General features: G+C 37.1%; 1 protein-coding gene across 4 annotated transcripts in view; it reads left to right on the top strand.

Annotated features, from left to right (window-relative positions):
• The window catches only part of LOC113435673 (bifunctional heparan sulfate N-deacetylase/N-sulfotransferase 3), a 71,870-nt gene that overhangs the window by 23,478 nt on the left and 24,610 nt on the right, over positions 1-23,782 (top strand). For all 4 annotated transcript variants that reach the window (XM_087936660.1, XM_087936658.1, XM_087936659.1 and 1 more), the window contains exons 3-6: positions 6,796-6,883; positions 10,300-10,454; positions 15,537-15,722; positions 19,004-19,132. In XM_087936660.1, the coding sequence (XP_087792786.1) occupies positions 6,796-6,883; positions 10,300-10,454; positions 15,537-15,722; positions 19,004-19,132 (558 nt within the window). The remainder of the gene's footprint in view (positions 1-6,795; positions 6,884-10,299; positions 10,455-15,536; positions 15,723-19,003; positions 19,133-23,782) is intronic.

Here is a 23,782-nt window from a genome sequence, read left to right as displayed (position 1 = left end):
CCTTTTCACAAACTGACACCTTTGTGAGACAGGTTGGATTACAGGTTTCCATCACCTTCCAGGCTGCAGTAAAACTAGAGAGTAACACTTTGCACAGGGTGAAATGCTTTGCACTAGGTCAAACAAACAAACAAATAAATAAATAAGGCAGATTTTTTTTATGTATTTCGCGTGCAGGCGTACATACATATAGGCACAAGTTTCTTCAAATGTGACATGTTCATGGGATGCATTGAATAGAATAGAATTCTTTATTGGCCAAGTGTGGTTAGACACACAAGGAATTTGTCTTGGTGCAAATACTCTCAGTGTACATAAAAGAAAAGATACATTCATCAAGAGTCAAGAATCATAACGTACAACACTTAATGATAGTCATAGGGTATAATAAGCGATCAAATCATACTAGGAAACAATCAATATAAATCGTAAGGATACAAGCGACAAAGTGTTTTGAATATTTCCGTTGTGGTTTTTTTTACAGATTTGGACTAGGCAAATGTTTTATGATTGATTACCTGGTTTCCAGAATGATTTTAATTTCATTATGTGGGCCATCCAGGAGTGTGGTATCCAGATATAGGTAGTCCTTGAGTGGCGACCACAATTGAGCCCAAAATTTATGTTGCTAAGTGAAACATTTAAGTGAGTTACGATTTTTCTTGCCACACTTGTTAAGTGAATCATTGCATTGGCTTTGCTTGTCAGAAGTTTGCAAAACCTGATCACTTGACCCCAGGACACTGCAACCATCGTAAGTATGAACTACTTGCCAAGCAGCTGAATTTTGATCATGTGACCCTATAGGTAGTACAACGATCATAATACCAATGGCAGTTAGACTTACATATTGCTTTATAGTGCTTTGCAACCCTCTCTATATGGTTTACAGAGTCAGCCTATTGCCCTCAACAGCCTGTGTTCTCATTTTACCCACCTCGGAAGGATGGAAGACTGAGTCAACCTTGAGCCTGGTGGGATTCGATCTGCAAAATTGCAGTCGGAGTAGCTTGCAGTACTGCACTCTAACCACTGCGCCACCGAGGTTCATAAGTGTGAACGTAATCATAAGTTACTTTTTCTAGTGCCGTTGTTAACTTTAAACAGTCACTAAATGAAGTGTTGTAAGTCGAGGACTATCCAGATTGCAGTTGAGATGAACGTGCTAACTATAAAATTTTGTCTTCTTAAAAATATATATGTGAAGGGAAAAGAGTGATGATACCTTATATTCCAAAAAGTATCATACATTAAAGTGTTTTAATACCATTACAATTGCAGTAATTATAATGGTATTAAAACACTGATGAATAACTCCCCCTATTTTCCTATTCAATATTTTAAACATATGATTGTAAGCTTAAGGGATCTTCAGACAAATTGCTTTTCAGTGATGCAGCTAAAAAGTATGTAACTCAAACAGCCATGTCATTATCACAGTCCATTTTGTGAATGTCCTGATTTCGTGGAATGGTTCTGCCTTTGTGTTCACATCATATACTTTTCAGCTGTAGAGAATCACAGAAAAACTAAGTCTACTGCCTATCATTGATTTCAGTAAATTTACCTTCATCATCTGGCTGTAGGTCGGGGCTAACAGGCATCCAATACTAGTTGCAGGATAGGAACATACAGATGTTCTGACCAAGGCTTCCTGAGACCGTAATTAAGGACACGCTTGGTCCAAACAACTTTTGTTTTATTTCAACGCTGGGAATTATGTTCATTCCCAGCCTGTAATGAGTCCTAAACAGTTCCTCAAGATAAGCACCCACCTTTATGTCCTTTGAATTGCTGCCAACAACTAAAGGGCCAAATTAACTGTAAAAACCAACGGAAATACAATGTCCATACAGAGCGTCAAGATTTAATCCGAACAGAGCGAACGACTTTGCTTCCTACAAAGCTTCCTGTCCCTTTGCAGTTTCTTTATATCTTATGGGAGGGGGAATCACTTCCCAGCCTTACTCCCAAGTCACCCCTTTTGTTTCAGCTGCTCTCGCCTTCTAGCAGCTTTGCGCACATGCACACTGGGAACCGGCTCCCCTTGTTCCTCTGCCTCGCTGCTGCCAGACTCTAGATGCTCCGGAGCCAGCACCCCACTCCCAGATGGCCCCGGTCCCCATCTCTGCATCGGATGCAGGACCCTCGTCCGAGTCCTCCCCAGACTCTTGGACTGGTCCCTGTTCTTCCCCACTGTCCGATTCCACTGCCGTCTGCACAGGTTGCCAGTGAAGCACAATACCAGAAAGGAATATGTCTCCATATTCCTGCTTGTGGGCCGTTCAAAAATATTTGGCTGGCTGTGAGAGACAAAGGGCTTCACTAAAATGAATTGTTTTAGGAGGACTGGGCTTGGATCACAAAAACAAATTCAGCTGTCCATTTATATTGTGATCTGCCAGAGGTTTGCCTCTTTTCTCAAGTTACTCAGATAGGTAGCTCAATTTAAATATTGTGAAATATCTAATGGAAACGTTGTGACCTGTGTGCATTTTCAAACTGGAGAGCTGTGTTTTTACTTATGAAATAGATTAAATATTGTCTTCTCTTCAGCTTAAATCTAGCATCATCAAACTACATCAGAGTTGGAAAAGAATGCAGTACAACAGGGTGCTCATTAGTTCTTGTTTAATTGGCCTGAGAAATTTTGTAACCTTTAATTAAGGAATTTAATGAGTTTTAGCAACAGGATAATTAAATCATCTTAGGTAGTGAGCAGAACCCAAGAACTGATAACGGCAAAGCAGATAAAATCTCAAAGACAGGATTGTTAATTGCATTGCTTTATTCAATAACATTGGTTAGCAATAACTGGCCTACATTGTCATAATTGGTTTCCTTTCCTCTGGCTGCTTCTTTAAAGAATTTAGATTTTTTTTTAATTGTATAAATGAATCAGGCGTATTAAAAGATATGAGGACAAATAATCCAGTATGCTATCAAGATATAGGGACAAATAATCCAGTAATCAAATCCAACTATAGCATATTCAGCGGGAATGCCAAAAAGGAAAGCTTACAGTATTATTTGCAAACAACGTAGGTATATCCTCATTCTTCAATTTAAATCCTTTATTTCCTTTTAGTGAATCTGGGTAAGTAAGAACCGACTTTGACTAAATCTCATCTAGACTGAGTACTAATAGATATTAGCCCCATTCACCCACCACCGGATTCAAGGACTTTCTCTTCATAATTTTCCCCATTCAAGACTCGAGGCACAATCTGGGGGTCCTTTTGGACTCACAGCTCCATCTGGTGAGCCAGTTGAACCCTTTCCTGAAATGGGAGGATGGTCACACCTCAAGAATTGATTATAGCAATGTGTTACTGTCCTTGAAATTCACTGAGAACTTGTCCAAAATGCGTTGTGTGCAGGCTCTGTGAATTGCATTGGTTGCCAGTGAGTGCTTCCAGCTGCAATTCAAGATTCACGTTGGGCCAGATTACTTGAGGGAATCATGTCTTCCCTCATTTTTATCGGACAAACACGAGCCAGCAGAGTTGGCATATTCCTGGTCCTTTCAATTAAACAATGTCAACTAGTCATCTATAGAATCCAACTAGGAAGCAAGCTTACTCTGTAATGGCACCTGGTCCCACAAAATCCTTACGGATTCCACCCTTTGATGTTCTATAGCGGGAGTCTTTAGCTTTAAGACTTGTGGACTTCAAATCCCAGAATTCCTGAGCTAACATGACCGGAGGAGGAATTCTGGGAATTGAAGTCCACAAGTCTTAAAGCTGCCAAGGTTGGAGGCCCCTGTTCTATAGAGCCTTGAAGTTGTTCTCCCAGGTTTGGGATGAGATGTATAGAGTCCCTTGGCTGTATGTGCTATTACTGTTTCCTGTTTGTATATCGTGCCCAAACGCTATCTTGTTTTTGGTTTGTAATGCTTTTTAATGCTATTATTTGTGAACACCCCAGAATCAATGGAAGTCAAGTGCCTTCCAAATCAAATTGAATTAAATCCATTATCTCTCTGCGTGTACGTATGTATGCTCATGCACGCACATACCTTCAGACCAGGGTTTCCTCCTGGTGTCTACCTGGAAAACTCTCTGCAGCTTTCTTGGCAAACTTTTTTGGAAAGTGGTTTGCTATTGCCTCCTCCTTCCTTGGGTTGAGAGGAAGCGACTGGCCTGAGATCACTCGGTTAACTTTGTGCCTAACGCAGATTTAGAATTCAAGGTCTCTCAGTTTTTAGCTTGGGGCTTTAACTATTATACAAAAATGGGGATGTTGCAACAATTGTAAGTGTGAAAAATGGTCATAAGTCACTTTTTTGTCATGCCTCTGGTAGAGACTGACTCTGAGGGAGAGGAGGAACAGCCAACAGGGAGTAGAAGTGTGTCTCCGGAAGTTGTGGAGGAGGCTGGGGAAGAGCAGAGGCCAGCTGAGCAGTCAGAGGAGGGCCCAGGCCCATCCCCTCTCCATCCTAGGGCACGCAGGGAGGAGAGAATAAGGGAGAGACATGGTCTATGGGGGAGGAGAAGGCCTTGATCCTCTTCATGGGCTGTAGCTGTGACAATTGAATAAGAGTATGTACCTGCGTACTGGTGAACCCTGGAAACAAAATGTGTAAATATCTCTAGTTTATACTTCCTCTCTGACTTTGGCATCCTTCCCAGTGTGTGTTATCTGTAGACATCCTCCAGCCCTTATTTTGCCTGGTTTGTGTTGTTTTTTTCCTCCTTCTTGTAACTGTTTGTGTGGGAGTTTTTTGTCTTCCGTCAAAGATATCCAGAGCTTGGAAGCAAAGTGAAGGAATAAAAGGGGCTTCACCTGTTTTCTGTGACTGTGTTTGTTTTGTATCCCCTACCCTGGGTCATCACACTTTTTTCAGTGCCATTGTAACTTCAATTGGTCACTAAATGAATTGTAGTAAGTTGAAGACTACCTGTATAAAGTATCTCAAGAACTTACGGTTAAAAATTCCAAAGCATTTAGAAATGAAATTTCTCTTTCTCTGCCCCCACATGAAAGCATTCCTGTTCCGAGACAGTCAGAGAAAAACAGTGAAATAATGCCTGCCATCTGCTGTTCTATATTTTTCATAAGTTTTAACGTTCTGATTTTAGAACCTAAATGACAAGTAAAATGTCAAGTCATCCAAAAAATAATCAGAGGCATAACAACCAAAATGTTAACTAAGCTCGTCTATTGAGAACACAATTTTTAAAGGACCAGTATCCCCTATTTTGAAGATACTGTAACTACTTTCTACTGCTTTCTACTTCATTGTACAGATTAAGAATCGATTGGTTAAGTTTTTCACAGCTTTAAACTCATGTATAGTAAACTGAAAGTTTTCTTTATTTTTTTTAAAAAATCTCAACCATTTGGCAAAATTATTAATTATAAGAGAAAATTAAATTTGATATCAGCACCAGACACTTGTTTGTTGTAAAAATTATTAGCTTTCTAATTTTTGTGAAAATTAATAGCTTTCTAATTGTACTTCATTAGGAGTTCAAGTTATAAGTCAATCAAATACTAATTGGTAACTAGAGGTTTAGTATCAAGTATCTATATAGTCTTCAGGGGCAATAATAAACTTCAGCTTTATATTTCTGGTTCAGCCATGGACATTAGCTAGATCAGGGGTCTTCCAACCTTGGCAACTTTAAGCCTGGTGGACTTCAACTCCCAGAATTCTCCAGCCAGCAAAGGAATTCTGGGAGTTGAAGTCCGCCAGGCTTAAAGTTGCCCAGGGTGGAGACCCCTGAGCTAGAGGGGTTATAGGGCGTATAGGCATAAGATGGTATATGCAGCCCATGTGGTTTCCCAGCACAGAGAATGGGAAAATGCTATAGGTCTATGCATTTTAATAACCGATTGAGTGTTGCGGTGTCTCTGCTGCTTTATTCAAAGCAGAAATGTTCCTGTTACGTATTCAAATTAGTAACTCAAGAACTGAAGTCTTCACTCAAGTCCGCAAAAAAATGGTTTAAAATGATCGGTTGCCCGGCTGACAGCTCTCTGTAAAAGTATCGCTGTCAGCCAGACGGTTGCTGGTTGTTTCACTGTGTTTAATAAAGAACTTTAGCTGAAGGTGACTTTCTGGTTCTCATTCATTTGACCCCAAATCCAGCAGTTCCCAAGGTTATCAGACTTTTCCTAAAGTTATTAGAGAAATCCTAGAGAAGCCATTGCAAACCAAGGCTAATTTTGTTGCTTCTTATTTATCAGGTGAGACATTCAAAGAGTGTCTTGAAACGCCATTCCAAGAATACAAGCAGGCTGCATTTTTTTTCTTCTTCAATTTCATATTGCTTTACACTCGGCCTTGTTCTTAACACACAAACTTTTATTTGTAGTTGGAAAAATAAAATTCAACTAAGGCCAACATTTAATTTGTCATATCTGAAAGTATTGGATCACTTTTAAAAAATAATAGGGTGTGACTGTCACAATTTATATATGATCCATATCTTTCTGTCTAAGTAGAACTTGGTATCTTGTCTACCAATCTCCAATCTTTCTTCATTGCTACTTAATTTTGACTTAAGCTCTTTAGAGTGTTCCTCAGAAAGAAATGTCATCAGAGATCCAATTTCATTTTTTAAAATACTTCAGTAATGTCTATTGATAATGGTAGTCTACAAGAAAAATCAAACTAAATAAAAATAACATATCTGAATTGTTGGTGTTTAATCAGATGTGGAGGTTAGGAAGTTTTTTGGAAGATGCTTTGAAGGTGAAGCAGTTTGCTTCTATTACATAGCCCTAAAAAAGAATGGCCTGCATTTAATATGTATCTAATGCATTTTAATCTCTATTTTATTTCAGGCTCTGCTTGATACTCAGAACCTTTTGAGAACTCAAATTACAAATTTTACTTTCAATCTGGGATTTTCAGGAAAATTTTACCACACAGGTAAAAAAAACCAACACTTTAAAATGATTCTCCGTTTGTGCACTGCAGATAATCGGCATTTGCTTTGGGTGGTTTTACTTTATTCTGTTAAACAAAATGAGAGAAAAAACTTCTGGGAGCATGGAAAAAAAAATGAAAAATTCTTTCAGCAGAATAAAACCAAAAAAATTAATGAACTCTTCCTTATGTACAATGTTGTACTTAGCTGTGGGACTGTTTGTATTATCCATAGGAATATCTTAATTTTAACTTTCTGACAGTATAGCCATAATACGACGGTGTCTTCTGGACCATGTTTAAGCAGTTTGTGTGGATAATAGTATGCTAGAAAATAGTAGAGAAATAAATTGGAAAGGTTTCTCTTAAACAATTGTTTTCGGGGCAAAAAAGAAACACAGTCTACAACTGGGATTTCTAATTCAGGTTTTAATAATCTGATTTAATAACCTGATACCCTGCAGATGTGCAGACTTACCAATACATATCAACATGCTGAAAAATATTTTGAGGAATTAACCTAACATATCTGAAGGGTATGAAGCTGGGATAAACTTTCTTATATTGAAAAATTGACCCGATATGTACACTTAGAAGATGTTGTGGAAAGTCTATTCCCTGGTTTCCTAAAACTTTGTTCAATAAAAACACAGGCTATACCAAGAATTGATGAAACAGTACAATGATGAGGTGTTTTATCTGGAATCCAAATAATATATATGAATAACATCATTGTCAATCGCTATTATAAATAATAAAAGTGGTGCTGATCAGTTTCTCAGTTGTGCCTAATACTTCACACATAGCATGTCAGGCTCTCCTCTCCTCCCCCTGTCTCTTCCCCATGTTTCCAGAGTTTGCCTAAATTCATATTTACTGCAATGATGACACTATCTAACTATCTCATCCTCTGCCATCCCTTTCTCCTTTTGCCTTCCAATTTCCCCAACATCAGGGTCTTCTCTAAGGAGTCCTATCTTCTCATTAGGTGGCCAAAGTATTTGAGCTTCAGCTTCACGATGTCTGAGAAGTAGTAATACTAACACATAATTTTTCCAATGCAGTCCTGCTGGCAACTGAAAGAAGTTTTTCAACCTTTGTTATGCCACCAAGTATGTTTTACTCATCTACTGCTGTCCATATTAGCTCCACATTCACCTATCAAGATTATACCATGCAAAAAAGTCATTGTGATTGTGGTGTCATCACAGCAATAATTTACAGTGCTTATGATGAAGAAGTTCATAAAAGACTTAATTATTTTACATCATATTTAGAACACACATAATATTTCATCCTCTTAGCGACTTCTGAAATTGTACATCTACACAATTATCTCTGAATGTATCTCTTTAAGTTGCCTCATCCCTGAAGTAGCCATGTTGTTCTATGATTGAGTCATTGGTTTTAATGAACTACTGAAACGTAATGATCCCAGGCAGGCAGATATATAAGTTTGCCCACCTGAATTGCCATTTCCTTTCTAAACAACCAATGAAGAGACTGGGAATAGATAGTATTTAAAGATATGTAAAATAATGTGTGTTGAAAGCTGTAGAAAATCGGTACATGTGATTTCAGTGTTCTGCACAAGCTTTCAGTCCTATAATTAGTAATTAATCAATAGGACAGTCAGCCATTAAGGTTTAAGAATACAACAATTATTTATAGCTGAGGCACATTGTGATTTACCCTGAGGTGTCATTTCAACTTGTAAATTAACTAATATACCTCAACTTAAACTTAGCCTATCCACCTCTTGAAAATAAATGGCCTTTTCAGAAGCTGTTTTTTACAGGCACTCCAATATCTCTTCGACTGGAAGCATTGTATTAAGTTTGTAAAAAGGGATGCTAGTTTAAAAAAAAGGTTTCTTGAACGAAAGTATTCATTAAAAAATGTATACCTCTATGTAGTCATTGATGTGTATATTCATATTAATACTTAGCAAGGCTAAAGTCAGAGTTTTGTATTAAAAATATAAAACTTTATATTTTGCCCATTATACTGTGACAGTAGTAAACTTTGTTTTATTTATATAAAAACCTTGTGGAATTACCGTATATATAATCAGTGTATTCTTAATAAGCACTGTTGAATAAGAGTGTTAGCAAGCTGTAGACCTCAAGAGAAGTAAAATAGATTCGTAGTAAGAATGTTATATTTTAAATGTAATCATAAATTATATCAAGTTTACCCAGGAGATGGACATGTAAAATTAGTGGAACAATTCATTTCAGCAAAAAACACTTTCAGTTGTAATTATAATTACTCTTCACAGTTCATTTCAGTTTATTGAAGTCGTAGACCAGGACATATATACATATATATTCACACATATACATACATACACACACACACATATATATATATACATATATACACCCATACACATGCACACACACACACACACATGCACACACACTATCTTAGATGATAAACAAAATAAAATTTAAAGCAAAGTTAAAACACATTTATAAAACAATCTAATGAATATCTATGAGGTACAGGATACAACCAATATGTTATACTGTAGACACCCAGGTGTGACACACCATAGAGATGCTTGCAAATTGTACCTTTCAGTGATTACATAACCACATCTATTGCTTTAATATGCAAATATTAAATGTTCATATTTAAATCAACTATAGCCTTTGTTTTATTGCAGCCTTCTTTTTAACTACTTCTGTGTAGTTATTCTAGAAAAGATACTTATCACTATAGTAGGAAGCCAGTCATAGGAATGTCTGTTACAATCATAGACCAGGATATGGTCAAAACATCTGTTACTAAATTAAAAAATACAATCATAGTAATATAATATGATAATCAGCATAAATGTGAAATATCTTCCACTAAATGTTATTTGATATATTACTTAATGTCTTATTCATTGAACACACAGTTTGACTCTAATGTAGGTCAGTGGAACTGCTTGTATTTCAGCTCAAAATATACTGGCGTTCTGTTATTAATTTGGCTTATTTTCAAATCTTGCTTGCTCCACACAAGATCGGACTGCAAAATACAGTGCAAACCTGATGTATATGCAGGTGACTCACTGTTACTTTAAACCAAGGGTCTTCAAACTTGGCAAGTTTAAGACTTGTGGACTTCAACTCCTAGAATTCCTGAGCTAACATGAATGGAGGAAGAATTCTGGGAGCTGAAGTCCACAAGTCTTCAAACTGTCAAGTTTGAAGACCCCTGCTTTAAACTGTGCCTTAGGTAACATGATCAAATCTGTTGCATTCTGTCTTAGATACTTGACTGCTTATGAATTGTTGCTATGAATTTGAAATTGGTTTCGTTTTCCTGCTGTAATTTGTTGCAACGTAAATGTTCACCATGCGTCTAATGCTTGTGAATAAGTTATTTCAAAAATGGGAATATAATTTAATCAATTATTTCTGCAGGCACTATAGAAGAAGACGAAGGAGATGATTTGTTACTCGGGTCAGTAGAAGAATTCTGGTGGTTTCCTCATATGTGGAGTCACATGCAACCTCATCTGTTCCATAATGAATCTTCACTCATGGAGCAAATGATTCTCAACAAAAAATTTGCCTTAGTGAGTAAAATTCATGCACCAAAAGCTTATAGTAGAAATGATATGTAACTGATACAGAGTACGGAGTGCTTAAATGAAGCATTCCCTCTTAAAAGTTGAGACTGTCTTGAAATACAACTTTAAATTAGTTTATCAGGATTTTCAACTCCAGCTTAGTTTATTTTGCCACTGGATGAAATAACAAAATTACAGAGTGGAGATATTACGGATATACATATTACAGAGATATTACAGATATTACATATTGACAGGTTCTAAGTTAAAACTATAGTTAAGTCTGTCTATGAGTTATGAAACTAAAGAGTTTTCATCATGTCCTAGTTGATGTGCATGGATGCACTCTACCAATCTTCTGCCTGTTTGTTCTACATAGTCAATGTTGCAATCCTTATAATGTATGTTGTACATGAATGCTGTTTTTTCTTCAGGAGTTGCTGGGTCTTTCGGTTTACTTACATTTTTTAGGAGGACTTTAGTTGGTTTGCGTGCTACAGTGATGCTATGATGTAGTAATTACTTTGAGCATCCTAGAGAGTATTTGTAACTAGCGTTTAGGTGTCTGTGTTTTTTAAAACAATTATCCAAACAAATGTATGCCCATCACACTGTTTCCTTTTGAAGCAAGCAGAATTATGCATCGTAAACAGAATGACAAGCAGTGACCAAAATAAATTAAATGCATAAAATAAGAGAAAAAGGAAATTTAACTCATTCTTAGAGTACCCCAGCACCATTCGTTAAACCATTTCATATCTTTCTTGTTTCCACCACATCCTTAAACCATTTCATAAATTGTCTTTAAACTTCTCACTTTTTGAAGAACTTTTATTCATTCATTCATTGACTTCTTTTTCCTACAGTACAACCGCTCCTCACTAGTTTTCAACTTTTTTAGTCTTCCCTTTCCTCTTGATCCATTTGGTCTTCTTTCACATATTCGTACTGTGATTTAATATTCATTCTCTGATTCTGTATTATCTAAATTACCACAAAATTCTTCTTTCATATTGATATTCAATATGAAAGTTTATATTCAATCTCCATTCAGTTCATCACCCACTTGTAGGTGATAACAAAGTGAACAGCAGTACTCTCCTACACACAATTATTTAAACTTACTTTGAGAAACTTGCATTTATCCACACTGATATTTCTCCATCCATTATCCTTATGTTTAGTAATCATTCTCCCAAGATAGATGGATTCATATAGTGATATAGATTACAGTTGGAATAATTTTTCATCATGTTTAAACACCTTGTAATTATGACCACATTTTCCCTGTCAAACACAACTTCCTAAGTTCTTAATACATTAATTTTTGCATCCATATGCCTTATTGCGTCAAGCAATCTGTCTAACATTCGCAACAAATCATTCAGCTCCTTAGCCAAGAACAAGGCATTTGCCTGTGTACAAAAATACATACACACACGCATAATCGAAATCACACCTCTGCCATCACAAAAACGATGCCTTATATACTGTATGTTACATAGACATAGTTGGATGAAACAGTTGGTTAAATTTTGTCACACAAAACCTTGATTCTGATGCTAAAGGAACCCGTTTGAGATGCACAGTATGGATGACACTCGGAAGAATCAGCAAATAATCACTTCGATTGAGGCTGACCCTGCTGACAGTCATGTGGAGCAACTGAATTGGAATCAAATGACAAGGATCTCAGTTCTGAGGAGCGGCCCAGTGCATGTCACACCCTTTAAGAAAAATAAGTAGCATTCATCATTGTTCATAATTAGTTCTCACTCAGGGCTTACTGTCTTATATTAAGCCTATGGCAGCAGTCACCAACTGATGGTCTGAGGACCACTGGTAGTCTGCAACGAAATTTTGGTGGTCTGCAGAAAAATTATTTGCATTTTTTATGTTGCACTAAATCAGAGGTGCTCAAACTATGGCCCCTGGGCAGGATATGTGCAATGAACGTTTGTGTTGCTGCAGAAAGTCTTTCCTTTCGGGGACTTTTTGTGCAGGTTGGGGGGGGGGGCAGAAATTCCGATTTGGGGTCTGCTTCAGCCTCCTTCTCGTTCAGATCCAATTTGAACCTATCCAGCTGTTTTGCCAACTCTTTCTTACGGTGGCTGGCTTAGCTCCAACAACAGCTTCTTTTTGGGGCCCTAAGGAACCCTGGGCGGGCAGGTGAGGAGTGGCCGGGGGGAGGGGTGAATAGAGGCTGGCAAGGTGCCCCACGACATGAACGACATTGAGTTGGCCATGCCCACCCAGTCACATCAACCCCTAGCCACGCTCACCCAGCTGGTCATTAGGCAGATCGTATTAGTGGTCCTTGGGATTTAAAATTATGAATTTAATGGTCCCTGAGGTCTGAAAGGTCCGTGACCCCTGGCCTATGATACATCTCTCTTGGGACAATCACTCTAACTTAAAACCTATGTAGTCATGCCTCAGAACTCTTGGATCCTGAAATTCTGTTACTCTGACTTCAGATCAGCTGACAAACTTCCTACGAATTCCATGGATTTTGGATCACAACCTGACCAGCTAATGCTTAATGTTTTAAAGTTAGAATCATTTTCAGACAAACTTGTTTGTGTGTACTTTGCTCAAATATGCATGTGACACCACACATATTCACTGTGTGTGAATATGTGATTGCCATTGCCTATAACCTCTGCTTTTATGAAGTAACAGTTGAAGTCTGGGGGTGTGCTTGTTATGAAACAGGACAAAGTATACATTTAAATGAAATCCATTCTCAGCAAATGAACCAGCAAATGTATGGAAAACTTGAAGAATATCTTTGGACATAGGATTCCTCCCTCCCTTGTGGAAGAGAATGGACAACTAGCAGATGATCTGAATGTGCTGTACTGGAATAGAATGAAGTAGAGTAGAGTAGAGTAGAGTAGAGTAGAGTAGAGTAGAGTAGAGTAGAGTAGAGTAGAGTAGAGTAGAGTAGAGTAGAGTAGAACACTTTATTGGCCAAGTGTGATTGGACATACAAGGAATTTGTCTTGGTGTAAATACTCTCATAAAAGAAAAGATACTATGGGTTTGAAAGGAAATCATTGTCAACTATCGCTATCTTCCCCACTTCAAATAGACCAACAATAGCCAAGTTTCCTACACCTATCTCCATTCCTCTGGACCCCGTATCTCTGATGATCTTAGAAAAAGATGTGCAAGATCTATTTCATAGACAAAAGATTGGAAAAACATCAGGCCAAATGGAATAACTCCTTGCTTCATCAACTGGCCCCCATCTTCACCGTATCTTTAATAAACCACTGGAAATATGTTACGTTCCTTCCTGCTTCAAATGTTCTATTATCATCCCCTTCCTCAAGAAACCCTCCATCAAGGAGCTGAATGACTACAGACCGATTGTTCTGACATCTGTTGGTTTTTTTCATGTAACTGCTTAGTAAAATACCTAGAAAGTTAGAGATTTAACTTTAAGCAGGGAAAAATAGTATTTTAAATATTGTCACAGGAGTTTCCATATTAAGCTTTAAAGCATACGCTTTACAGTGGGAATAGATTTGCCATTATCAGGGTAACTGGGTGTTCAACCAAGATTTAAAAATAAACCACTTATTTAAATTAACAAGATGGTCTTGGGAGGGGTTCATTTGCATATTAGCAGATAGATGTTTTGATAGAAATCTATAAATATTATATAATTTCATATTATCATATCAAAAGAGAAATCTGCTTGCATGCTTTTTGAACTGGAGCTAAATTAAGTTCCTGGAGCGAGAGAAAAGAAAACAGTAACCCTATAAAATATTGCACCATATCCTAGATTCATGATGCCAGACCTATAGTACGCATGCCGGAAGTGGCACACAGAACCATTTCTGCCGGCACGCGAGCTGTCGCCCGGAACAGATCCACTGCGCATGCATGTACACCTCCCGCTAGCCAGCTGATTGTCAGGTATCTGCCATGCATGCGTGGAGGCGGGGCACGCACAGAAGAGGCATGCAGAGGTGTTGTCATGCTCCTGGTGGAGACTGACTCTAAGGAAGAAGAGGAACAGCCAACAGGGAGTGGAAATGTGGCTCCAGAGGTGGTGGAGAAGGCTGGGGAAGGGCAGAGGCTGGCTGGGCAGTCAGAGGAGGACTCAAGCCCATCCCATTTCCATCCTAGGGCACACAGGGAGGAATGGAGAAGGGAACAACGTGGCTTATGGGAGAGGAAGCGGCCATGATCCTCTTCATGGGTTGCAGGTGTGAAATCTGCATAAGAGTTTGGATCTGCGTGCTAACAAACGCTGGAGACAAATTAGCATTTTATTCCTAGATGAGGTTTATCTTAGTTGGCATTCTTCCAACAGACTGTCCCTGGTTATCTTCCTGAAGTTTGTAATTATTTATCCTGGTCTGTCATTGAACTTTATTCACTACGGTTTGTTTTTTGTTTTTTGCTTTGTTATCTGCTCTTTGAATTTGAACTGTGTTTCTTTCGTTTGGAATGTTATTTTGAAAATAGTTTAATCTTCAACTGTGAACAATTAAACAGTGAACCCAAGTTGAAGGCATTAAAGGACCTTTATTTACGTTTTGGTTTTTGTTATATTTTTGATACACTTTGGGTCATCACAGGTGTGTGACATGTGGGGGGGTCACACTCGCATGTGCAGGGGGTGGGGGGGGTCATGCACTCATTGCAATATGGGTACAGGCAAGCATACACTAACATGCACGCACTTTTGGCAGGCGATGACAAAAAGGTTAGCCATCACAGTCCTAGATAAAACAGGAAGTGTATATATGGAAGGACACTATATAAAATAAAGTTTCTGAAAAAGTCAGGTTGACCTTGGCTGCAGATTTTGTTTCCTCTTCTGAATATATTTAAAAACCAAAATAAGAGCAGTATTGTACCAATGTGAAGCATTAATAATTTTTGCACAAAATGATTTTAAACAATTTTACCTAATACTTATGTAAAGCTAAATAAGTTCTGCATGTAAGTCTTGAAATTGACCTGGATAATTACATTCTTTGGATAAGCTCATACATCAGCAGGAAGATGTGTTCATATGTGTGCACAGGTTCCTATGCTACATAGGATTTTATTTTGCTGTTTCAGGAACATGGCATCCCAACTGATATGGGATATGCTGTGGCTCCACACCATTCCGGTGTCTATCCTGTTCACGTTCAACTTTATGATGCCTGGAAAAAAGTTTGGAATATCAAAATCACCAGTACAGAAGAATATCCACATTTAAAACCGGCACGATACAGAAAAGGTTTCATTCACAAAAACATCATGGTGAGCTATGGTTTTTGGTGTTTTTTGTTATCCTGACTTTTCTTGTTTCTGTGATCCACAAAAAAAGTATAAGAAATATACTTATATTATATTCATTGTATCTGAAGAGCTATTTTTAGTTTATTATGCCCTGCCACCAGGTTGTAATTCATTTCAATCTCCTTTATGTTAAAATGGTGTCAAAGATGGTTTAAAATTTTTAAACTTATCAAAATGCAACTAGTATTGCTGAGAAGCAGCTAGAGTGGATGTTCAGCCATCTCTTTTACCTAACCATTGATTCTGTACTCAGCTGAAGAGGCTGATGTTAACTTTAAGGATTATGAGTGGGAACACCTGTCTTAAAACTGCCTGTTTATTGATAGGATGATACTTTGAAATCAAATCCATATACCTTTCTTTTATTGCTATTAGGAATATGTTTTATAGCTTTGGAGTGTAAATCTGAGTGTATATATGTATATGTTTTAGTTATATTACATATCAGTGTTTAGGATATTGAATTAAAATGTTAACTCAAGTATGCAAAGCATTGTCAAGCATAGAAAGTTAAAGTAATAGGTACATATAATGTTTATGTTATTTTTCTACATAATATTCATATTTTAAATGAAAAATCTCTTCTGTTTGAAAGTGGTTGGATGGGACTATCTTATGGTAATAGTACTAAAGTTGCTGGAATTACTATTTTTTCTAATAAATGTATTTTAATATGGTTATGGACCAAGAATATTTGGATATCTAGGGACAGTTTATTATCTTCTTTATATATGATTTACATATGGTACTAGAAAATGTCTATAGTCCTGCAAAAAAACAATTCTGATTAATTTCACAGATGTTTTTCAAACTATCTCAGATAAATTGCCCTTGTCTTTCTATAAGGCTTTGTCCATTTTCTATATGCTATATGTCAGGGGTGTCAAACTTGCGTCATCATGGCGTCATCATGTGACATATTGGGACTTTTTTCCCCTTTGCTAAACCGGGCATGGGTGTGGTCAGGGCGTGATCCATCTGGCCCGTGGGCCGTGAGTTTGATAGCCCTGCTATATGTGATTTTATACAACTGAATCATGTTTACCCACCTCCAATTGCCATTTTCTTGTCTGAAGAATCCTAATTGTTTCCCTGTTGTTTTTCATAACAAAATTATTCGAGCTCCTTAATTATTTTTGTTGCTGGCTTCTGCATCATTTTAAAGTTCTGTTATATATTTTTTTTCAAATTACTCCAGATAAGGATATACAGTATCACAGAATTTCCAGGGGTGTTACAGTGTTGGCCGTTTTATTTTCAGCCCATTCCTAATTATCCTTAACGTGGAATCACGGAATTTCTGTTTTGCACAAGAGCCATACACAGTGTGAGCATCTTTGTTGAGCCATCCACTATGGCAGGGGTCTCCCAGAATTCCTCCTCCAGTCATGTTAGCTGAGGAATTCTGGGAGCTGAAGTCCACAAGTCTTAAAGTTGCCAAGTTTGGAGACCTCTGCACTATGGTCTCAAGGTCTTTTTCTTGGTTATTTATAGATCTCATCATAAGTATTTGGAGTTTTGTCCCAATCTGTATTATTTACACTTAATTGATCTTCACTTATTTTCCCAAAGTGAAGAGATCCTTCTGGAATATGTTTTACCATCCTGAACATTATCTTCAAATTTAGCCTGCTCCTTATTTAATTTTAAATTAATTTAAAAACCACCACTCCAGAAGCCTAGGGATTAATATTTTCTGCTATGAACAAAATTGCTGATCTAGTCTTACTCTTTGAGTAAGATGTTTCTTCCTACCCAATTAGTTATCCAATTTTTTTGTATAATCTTCCATATTATTCGTTTGCTGTTACATTTATATGCCACCTTTCTATTGATAGGGACACTAGAGTATCTAATAACAAAAATAATATAAAATGTAATAATACACTCAGCATAATTTGTTTTTAAAAAGGTCCATAAAAACATTTTTTTAAAGATACATTTTATTTCTAAATAATTTGAGAGTGGGGGCCAACTTAGAAAGTGTCATAGCTAGGAAATCACACAGTAAACAACACCTTCCTATTTATCATATCGCAATTTTTTGGCAGCAAGAACATTTTCAGGAAAGTCTATAAGTATTTTTAAGAACTTTTATGAGGAACTTTGTCAAAGGCTTTTTAAAAAGCCAAGCATATAAAGTTGAAAGGTCCATGCGCCAGTTTGACACTGTCAAAGATCTCTTAAAAGTAGAGTTAGTTTTTTCTTTGGTGGGTTCCATGCTGATTTTCCATCAGCATGGCTTATTTCTCTACACTTTTATTTTTTATCTACAACCACAACACTTCCAAACAATTCTAAGGAATTATTTTTTAAAAAAACAAATCACTGAGTATATAGAAAATCAATCATACCTCTTCATGTACATATTGACATACTGTTATGGAATAATCTAGTGATTTCCTAGACAGTGAACTGTTTTTTAAGAAAACTGACAGGCAATAGTACGCTGGTTGGAAAAATCCTATATTTTAAGTGTTGATTTATGGACAAGTAGATAGACATCTTTTTGAAATGATCATTTATTTGAAAGGCCATTTCTTCCAACTCCAATATCAGACAAAGGCGTGGAAAAAAAGAGAAAGCAACAGGGGTGTTGAAGTTGTCCATCATGGGTTAATAATTGAGAGTGCAGGCAAACATATCACCTAAATATAATATTCTGGAATTTTTTTATGTTTATTTAAAAGTCTAACAATTATTTTTAAATTGGCAGCTGCGTGTATATATTAACCTATATGCCTGTCTACTGTAAACTATATTTTTGAATGGTCCTTTTTTTTTCTTTTCCACACTTTTAATGATATGTAAGTCATTCTTCCTGACAAATGTGCTGTTTACTTTGGGTAGTTTCATGTTTTGAAGTAACATCAACATAATAGTCAAATCTATAAAATATAGTATAAGATTTATTCTTATAAGAATAAGACTTATCCTTACAGAACAGAATTATACCATCTAGCAATTCGAAAGCATGCAAATGCAAGTAGATTAATAGGTACCACTTTAGCGGGAAGATAATAGCGTTCTGTGCACCTTTGGCATGTAGCCATGCTGGCCACATAATTACAGAAAATGTCTTCGGATAACTCTGCCTCCCCAAGAAATGGGTGTCCTAGAATCGGACATGATTGGACAGGGTAATCTTTACCTTTTTAATCTAAAACAAGCTTTGCTTATCCTAAGCTAGACAATGGACTCTTTTTTTCTTTCTCTTTATTACTGTATATAATCTTTTCCAGGTTCTTCCTCGACAAACCTGTGGCCTTTTTACTCATACAATTTTCTACAAAGAGTATCCTGGTGGTCCGAAAGAACTAAACAAAAGTATACATGGCGGAGAATTATTTTTCACAGTAGTTCTCAATCCAGTAAGTAGTTTAAATTATTTCAACAAAGATAATTGTTGAGCGTACCTTAAGAAATATTGACTAATAGCATTGTTTTACTCTTGTTCTTTAGTTATACTGATGATACATTCACCAATACTTGCAAATGTAAAACAAAATGCAATCATTTTGAATATTCTCCATAATTTCTTAATAATTATCCTTACCGTTCTTCTTGTTATTTTAAGCCGATATGTACTTGTGGAACAATAAACACGATTGAAATGACACTAAATTGTTTCAGGAAAACCTACCATCACTCGTCCACAAACAAATAAGTTATTTTAATTGCATACAATAACAAATATCAAATAACAAATATCAAAGTGCAAAATAGAGAGGTGCTGCTTTGTCACTCATACTCTGATTTTTTTTTCCTTTTTCTGCTGAAGCTGTAAGGGTTTGAATAGAAAGAGATCCTCTGACAGATATAGATCAAACTAATTTAAAGCAAACCATAAAAGCGCAACACATTTTGCTAGATGAAGAGAAAACCAACTATTCTGAAGGTTTTGAAATTCCAGGGAACAATCTTAGGCTCCATTTGGAGAGAATGGCCTGAACTACGTATGCTTATTTATTTGTTCGTTACTTTTATTCAAGAGGAGAATATAGCAGGGACTAAATATAGCATTGATTCCTGCTTCACAGCAAAACCCCTGTTTTTGTAAACTCACTGAAATGTTGATACTAATGAATTCATAACATTTATTAGAAATACTTTAATGATTTGAAACTGGCAAACTACTAAACATTTATTTTTATTAAAACATCAGGCTACAAGTTAAAATAATAAGGGAAATATTTTAATGCTATTTCTGTTAAGTAAGCAACTGGAAATAATGGTATGCATTCAAAACAATATTAATACATCTTTCTGACTATACCTTCACGACGAACACAATACAGAAGCCCGATGATGGCAGATGAGATTCTGCCGAAACATTGCTACAACTTTAAAAGCACAACTACAATGACGTGGGAAAATACCCGAACAAAACTGCTGAATACCATACACACACACACACACACATACACATATATATATATGTAGGTCTAGGTATGTTCGGGTCTTTTCCCATGTAAGATTAAGAGTATCTTGGTGACGTTTCGGCGAGGTCCCACTTGCCATCCTCAGACTGGTGCTTTTGTGCCAGTGCAAGCTGTGTGTGATCGGAGCTGCTGTTTCTCTATATGTGCTGGTGGTGGGGGCTGGTGTGCTGGGCTGGTTGGCTGCTCTGCTGCCTCTTGATTGGTTGATGGAGTTGATGTCGGGACCTCGCCGAAACGTTGCCAAGATATTCTTAATCTTACACGGGAAAAGATCCAAACTTACCTAGACCTACCTACCTGTACCCGTGAAAATCTATGAATATATATATATATATATACACATACACATACACATACACATACATATGTATATATATTATAATTAAAAGTCTACAATCAGGGGTGAAATGCCATGGGTGAAATGCATCATGCACAGGCCACGCCCACCCCAGCTCCGCAAAGGGAAAAATTGTCATGATATGTAACTCATGTGATGGTAACATGACACTGCGAGGAAGAGATGGGGGGGTTGGACTAGATGATCTACAACTCTGATCATCTGTTGTCTGAGTTTGACACCCGTAGTCTACATAATCAGGATTTCAGGTTAAACTAAAATTTCTTTTGGTCCATCCAGTCTTCAGCCATTGTAAAACTTTAACCTTAGACTGTCTACTATTGACCTCACCTCTTTCCTAAGAGGTCTGTAGGGGGCGTGCATAAGCGCACCAACGTGCCTACCGTCCCTGTCCTATTGTTTCTTTTTATTTTTCTTATATGTACCCATTTCATGTATTCATAACTATGTTTATACTTATACCTGTTATCTTGTAATCGCTTGACAAATAAATAAATAAAATAAATAAAATAAAATAAAATAAAATAAATAATAAAATAAAACAAAACAAAACAAAACTGCAGGGATCATGAGATCATCATGTCCGAGAAGCATTCAGATATCAAAAATATGGCTAATTGTACAATTCTGCTCCAGGATCATTGAAATATGCTCTAGTTCTAAAAAAAAGAAAAGCTTAATGAAAATAATCCAGTTTAGGTAAGCAGGCCGGGGGCAGTGTGGTTCCATTTTCCAAACCACCAGAATTCCCATTTGTTGGAACAAATGTAACATTGAGAAATATTAGTAGCTTTTGTAGGCAGTATCTTCTAGTCGGAATGTTACACCCATTATGAGCTGAAATGAGCAGAATTACTTTTTTAAATATTCATTCTACATAAAACAACTATTGTTGTTATTCACTTTTTATATTTTAAGAAAAAATGTATTAGAAGTATTTTGAGGGGGGAAATGGAGCCTAATTTCAGACACACAGAATTGTATAAAATTTGATAATGAACTTAAATGCCTGTGCCATTAGGACGGAAGCGGCATTCAAGGACAAAAGGGGTATTCATATAATCAAAAGAGGTATCAAATTTCTTGCGTTTTTTTTTCAGTATATCCCCCAAAAATATAAAATATACATTACTATTTGTGAACATTTCAGTTTTTCTCAGGTATTATAACTTTCCAATTATTCAGATTAAGGAAACCTAAGGCCTATTGAGAAAACTATTCTTTGCTAACTCTATTTACCGGAAATGGAAGAGATTTTGTGCTAAAATAGTTCATCTAGCAAATTCCTAATATGTGCAATTTATGTGGAATTGGTTTATGCTCCCTATATTGCTGGCTGATAGTAGCTATAAAATTATTCTGGCAGCAAAGCCCATTGTGTTCATAAAGCATGCAGACTGTTTAAATTCCATCAGATTATATAAAGGGCATTGGGAGTTCATAACACATCAACTAGCTTTGTCTATGAAAAGTATGATCTACCCATGATAGACTTGACAAAGAAATCAATGCCAGGGGACATATTAATTTACAAAGTGGAAAAAAAGAAGAACTGTTTAAAAAGGGGGCAAAGAAATGTAGTGTTCCATCCTTGATGAAAATGTTCACTTAGATTACCATAGGTGTATGTTACAGACCACCTATCCAAACAGAGGAAATAGACAAACGTTTTGCCAATCAGTTAGCTTTGGTGTTGTTGTGGTTCGCCGGCAGCAGGTGCGGACAGCTGAGGTCTTGGAGAGTGAGGACTCAGATGAGGGGCCTGTGTGTGATGCAGGGATGGGGCCAGGACCATCAGGGATTGGAGTGCTGCCTTCGGAGATTGTGGAGGCTGGCAGCAATGATGAAGAGGTCCCCGAGGAGCCTGTGCCCAGTACACGTGTGCACAGGGCTGCTCAAAGGAAAGAGCAGCTGCAGCAGCACGGGCGACTCGGGAGTAAGGCTGCAAGGTGATGGCCCCTCCCTTAAGGGATAAAAGCCAGCCTGAGAGACTGGTATTCTTTGCTGGAAGCAAAGAAGTTCTTGCACTTCAAGCCTTGTGGAAATTCAGACTATCTTGGTTTGTGTTTGAAGACTTTTTGTTTGGAATATTTCTTGGCAATTTAATCTAGTGCTTTTGGCAGCCTTGCACAACCTTGGCAAGGCTCGTTCTTACCAGAGACAATTAGTTTTAATAGCCTTTTAACCGTGAATTAACAGAATTTGCAGAGAAGCATGAAAAAGTTTTGCTTTTATCTCCGTTTGGTGTTTATTTATTTGGAACAAGGTTTGGGTAAGAACAGGTGTGCAGGAAGCACACTGTCAGACTGGCCACAACCTAAACCTCTAAATAGAAACAATCCTTGGCTCCATTTGTTGAGGAAGATATAGTTTTATTAGCGGCCAAGTGTATTGTAGTATTGCATAGCCGGAAATTGAGAATTGCGCACCCAAATTCCTAACTTCTACTTTCCCTTACTGTCCCTCACTGCCCACCCTACTATTAACCAATTAAGTCCATGCAAGATGATTTCATAACAATCCAAGGTCAGTTTGGTATGTGATATACCTTCCAGCTGGGTGACCCTGGAGCAGCATGTCCAGGAGATAGTCTCTACTTTCAATTCCCCAAGCATCCCCCTCCTCATGCCCTCTCCCCACATTTCATGGTCATCTATCACCGCATAACAGCAAAGCACAGCAGGCGTAAGGTGACAGCTGACATAGACTACAATAATAATGGGAGACTTTAACTACCCTGACATCAACTGGCAGACATACACTGCACCAAGTGGAAGATCCAACAGGTTCCTGATGAATCTGGCAGACAACTTTGTTGTCTAAAAGGTAGAGGACAGAATGAGAAAGACAACTATATCAGACTTAATGCTTACTAACAGGAATGAAATGACACAGGAGCTTGAAGTTGGTGGACAGTGACCATGTCATATTGGAATTCAACATTATGCAGGTGCAAGTAATAGAACAAAGTCAAACAAATATCTTAGATTTTAAGTAAGCTGATTTCAATAGATTTAGAGCTTACGAAGGATTCCATGGATGGAAAACTTAAAGGGAAAAACAGCTCAAGACACATGGGAAACTCTAAAGAATGAGATTATAAAAGCCCAGTCTGGCACAATAACAGAGAGATAGAAAAATAAGAGACTTCAGCTGAAACCAGAATGTTGCATAATCAACTCTTGATAAACAATACAAAACCAACACATATTAAAAATGGA

This window comes from Pseudonaja textilis, chromosome 6 (genome assembly GCF_049901715.1).
Source record: "Pseudonaja textilis isolate UNSWEBS1 chromosome 6, rPseTex1.2, whole genome shotgun sequence".
NCBI classification, from domain to species: Eukaryota; Metazoa; Chordata; class Lepidosauria; order Squamata; family Elapidae; genus Pseudonaja; species Pseudonaja textilis.
This window is presented reverse-complemented; position numbering and strand designations above follow the sequence as displayed.